Below are 3,124 nucleotides of genomic sequence, written 5' to 3' on the forward strand. Positions count from 1 at the left end.
TTAGCACTTTTCTTAATTGGAATTATATTGTATATTTTGGAGTATAGGTTTACTTATTTTAATCAGCAAATCCTGTAAATGTCCAGATCAGGATAAACTGTAGTGATTTTAATTTAAAGTCAGGGAAAAAGGTAATTTCCTCTCAAAAATGTTAACAATATGAAACTTTGTTTGTAACCTTGATTCCCTTAATGTATTTACTTGCACTATAATGTCCAAATAAAGTTCTCTCCAGGCAGGTTTTTGTTGTTCTCTCAGTTTAATGCTTCTAAATATTTGTTTGTATTTGTATTATTTTTATGGATGAGGACTCGATATACTGCTTTTTCCTGTCTTGGTTCCTAAGACATTGCTTGAATTCCATGATATATACCCAGTTGATAAACACGTTAATAAATAGAAATCTGTCTTTCTGCAGGATTTGTCAGCCTCCTTAGAAGCAGTGTATGGACAGACCAAGGAAGGGATATTCTGTGAAGAAGTACTTAAGAAATTTTATGAATGGAAATGTGGTAAACTAGAGGAGTTCACCAGTGTTAGAAGTGAAACTCAGGTTTCTTTACAGCGCCTTGTAGCATGGTTCCATACCACCACAAAGGTAACAACAGCTCCTGGTTGTGTTTGTAGTTTAAACCACAGACTGCGTTCTTTTTAGCTTTCCACTGTCACTTAATTCTTTTCTTTGAGCGGAGAAAGAAGGGAAACAGGAAGGGAGGTGGGAGGGAGTGTGTGTATGAGATCAGATACAAGAGAAAAGGATTTCCATTTTCTGTTTAGGACATATATGAAAACAACCTTAACGAGGCTGTGTTACATGATACCACAGTGGTTATCAGCAGTATACTGTCAGTATACTGTGTATTTTACAGGTTAAGTGTTAAGAGTATGTGTACATATGTATGCCTTATAGCATAGTGAAGTTTTTGTCTTTATTTTTGTGCTCCCTTTAAAGCAATATACATATTTTAGTATTTGTCTAACTAGTCATGCTTCAAATTGTATTTTAATTCTTTAACAGTGTATGAGTCTTTTATAGTATTTTTTTAAAAGATTTTTTGGGGGCTCTTACAACTCTTTAATACTTATTTATTATTACTAAATCATTTTATTGGGGGATCTTATAACTCATAACAATCCATACATCAATTGTATCAAACACATTTGTACATATGTTGCCATCATCATTTTCAGAACATTTTCTGCTTGAGCCCTTGGTATCAGCTCTTTTTCCCTCCTTCCCCTACCTTCCCACCCTCGTGAACCCTTGATAAAATATAAATTAGTATTTTCACATCTTACACTGACCGCTGTCTCCCTTCAAGCATGTTTCTGTTTTTTTTTGTCCCCCTTAGCAGTATATGTTAATGTGCTGATCCTTGCAATTGGTTCCCCCTTCCTCTCCTCTCCCCCACTACGTTCCCCCTACCCTCCCATTTCTGTTTCTGCTACTCCCATTTCAGTACCTGAGGGCTTTATCTGACCTGGAATCCGAGTGGCATGAGCTCTTATCTGTACCATTGTACATGCTCCAGTTTAGCCAGAACTGAAAGCCAGGATTGGTGTTAGGATAGTGGGGGTGATGAAGCCTCAAAGAACCAAGGAATACTGTGTGTATCATAGGTGCTATACTATATCCTGGTTGACTCATCCCTGCCTTGTGACCCTTCTGGGAGGGGATGTCTATAGATGGGATTTGGGTTTCTGCTCCAATTCTCCTCATTCTCAACAATATGCTCTTTTTTTGGTGTGTGGTGTGTGTGGGGTGTCTTCTGATGCCTGTTACCTAATCCCGTTGACACCTCTTGATCACACAGGCTGGTGTACTTCTTCCGTGTGAGCTTGTTGCTTGTTGCTTCTCTGCTAGATGGCTGCTTGTTTAACTTCAAGTGTTTAAGACCCCAGACACTTTATCTTTTGATAGCCAGGCATCATCAGCTTTCTTCACCACACTTGTTTATGCACACATTTGTCTTCAGCAATCGTGTCTGGAGGGTGAGCATCACAGAATGCCAGGTTATTAGAACAAAGTTCTTGTGTTGAGGGAGGGCTTGAGCAGTTGTCCAAAGTCCATCCACCTCAATGTATTGCCATATAAATATATGTACATAGGCCAATACCTCTATTTTTATGAATTAATATATTTACACATGTACACACCTATGTTTATACCTCTATCCACAGCTTTCCTTCCTGGATCTTCCTCTGGTTCCTTTTACCTTCCTCCTGCCCCACCATCACGCTCGCCCTTCTTCTGCCTCTTAGTAATTCCTCTCAGCTTGATTGCTGTTGCTCCAAGAGCATCAGGATCTCTACATTCTCCTCATTGTTGATTTTAAGTCCCCAGTTGTTCCCATTTCTATGGCCTTGTTTGCTCACCGCTCACTTCTCCCACTTCCTCCCCTAACAAGTCCTTCCGGAACCATTGATCCTGTTGCTTTCTCCTGGGGCTTGCTTCCCAGGTGTATCTTATATAGGTAGGCAAAACAACAATAATGGAGACAAACAAAAGAAATAAAAAATTTAAAAAACCTGGCAAAACAATGAAAAAGCATAGAATTCCAGGTATGTCCGCTGACCTTTCTATCTCCCCACCAGTCCTGGGGAGTTCAAGAACTGCCCCTCCTAGCCTGAGGTCTATTTTGGGGGCTCCTCAGGGGCTTTGTGACATTGCTGTGCTGCCATTGCTGATCTGTTATGTTCCCGTCTTGGTTCACTCCACTGTGGGGTGGGGAGGTCAGGCTGGACTCACTCCCTGCAGTGTGTCCCCAGTATTGTCCTCTGTCTCGGTATGCTCCAGCAAGGGGACATCATGTCTTGAGCTGTTGTGGGCCATACAGTCCTCTCTGTGTCTTAGCAGCTCTGTGCAGGGATGTCGTCCTCAGGGTTTGGTGTGCTAGTATGGGGTCTAGGCTCTCCCTCTCTTTCCTTCCTGGTTTGTTTCCCTGTGGGCGCAGCAGGCCAGCCCCTCTCCACAACTTTAGGTTTAGTGTTGTCCTCTGTCGCACATGCTTCTAGGGAGGGGTCAGTTAGGTTCTGATTGGGGTTGGCCCTGTAGCCCTCTCTGTTCTTGAGTTACTCCGTGTGGTTATGCTGCCGTTGAGGTTTGGCATGCCGTGGTGGGGTC

General features: G+C 42.0%; 1 protein-coding gene across 1 annotated transcript in view; it reads left to right on the plus strand.

Moving 5' to 3' along the window:
* STK31 (serine/threonine kinase 31) overlaps positions 1–3,124 on the plus strand; it is a 79,734-nt gene that overhangs the window by 35,510 nt on the left and 41,100 nt on the right. The window contains exon 12 of the mRNA XM_004702844.2: positions 419–598. Coding sequence (XP_004702901.1) covers positions 419–598 — 180 coding nt within the window. The remainder of the gene's footprint in view (positions 1–418; positions 599–3,124) is intronic.

This window comes from Echinops telfairi, unplaced genomic scaffold (genome assembly GCF_000313985.2).
Source record: "Echinops telfairi isolate 266 unplaced genomic scaffold, ASM31398v2 ScPeMD7_23;HRSCAF=83, whole genome shotgun sequence".
NCBI lineage: Eukaryota > Metazoa > Chordata > Mammalia > Afrosoricida > Tenrecidae > Echinops > Echinops telfairi.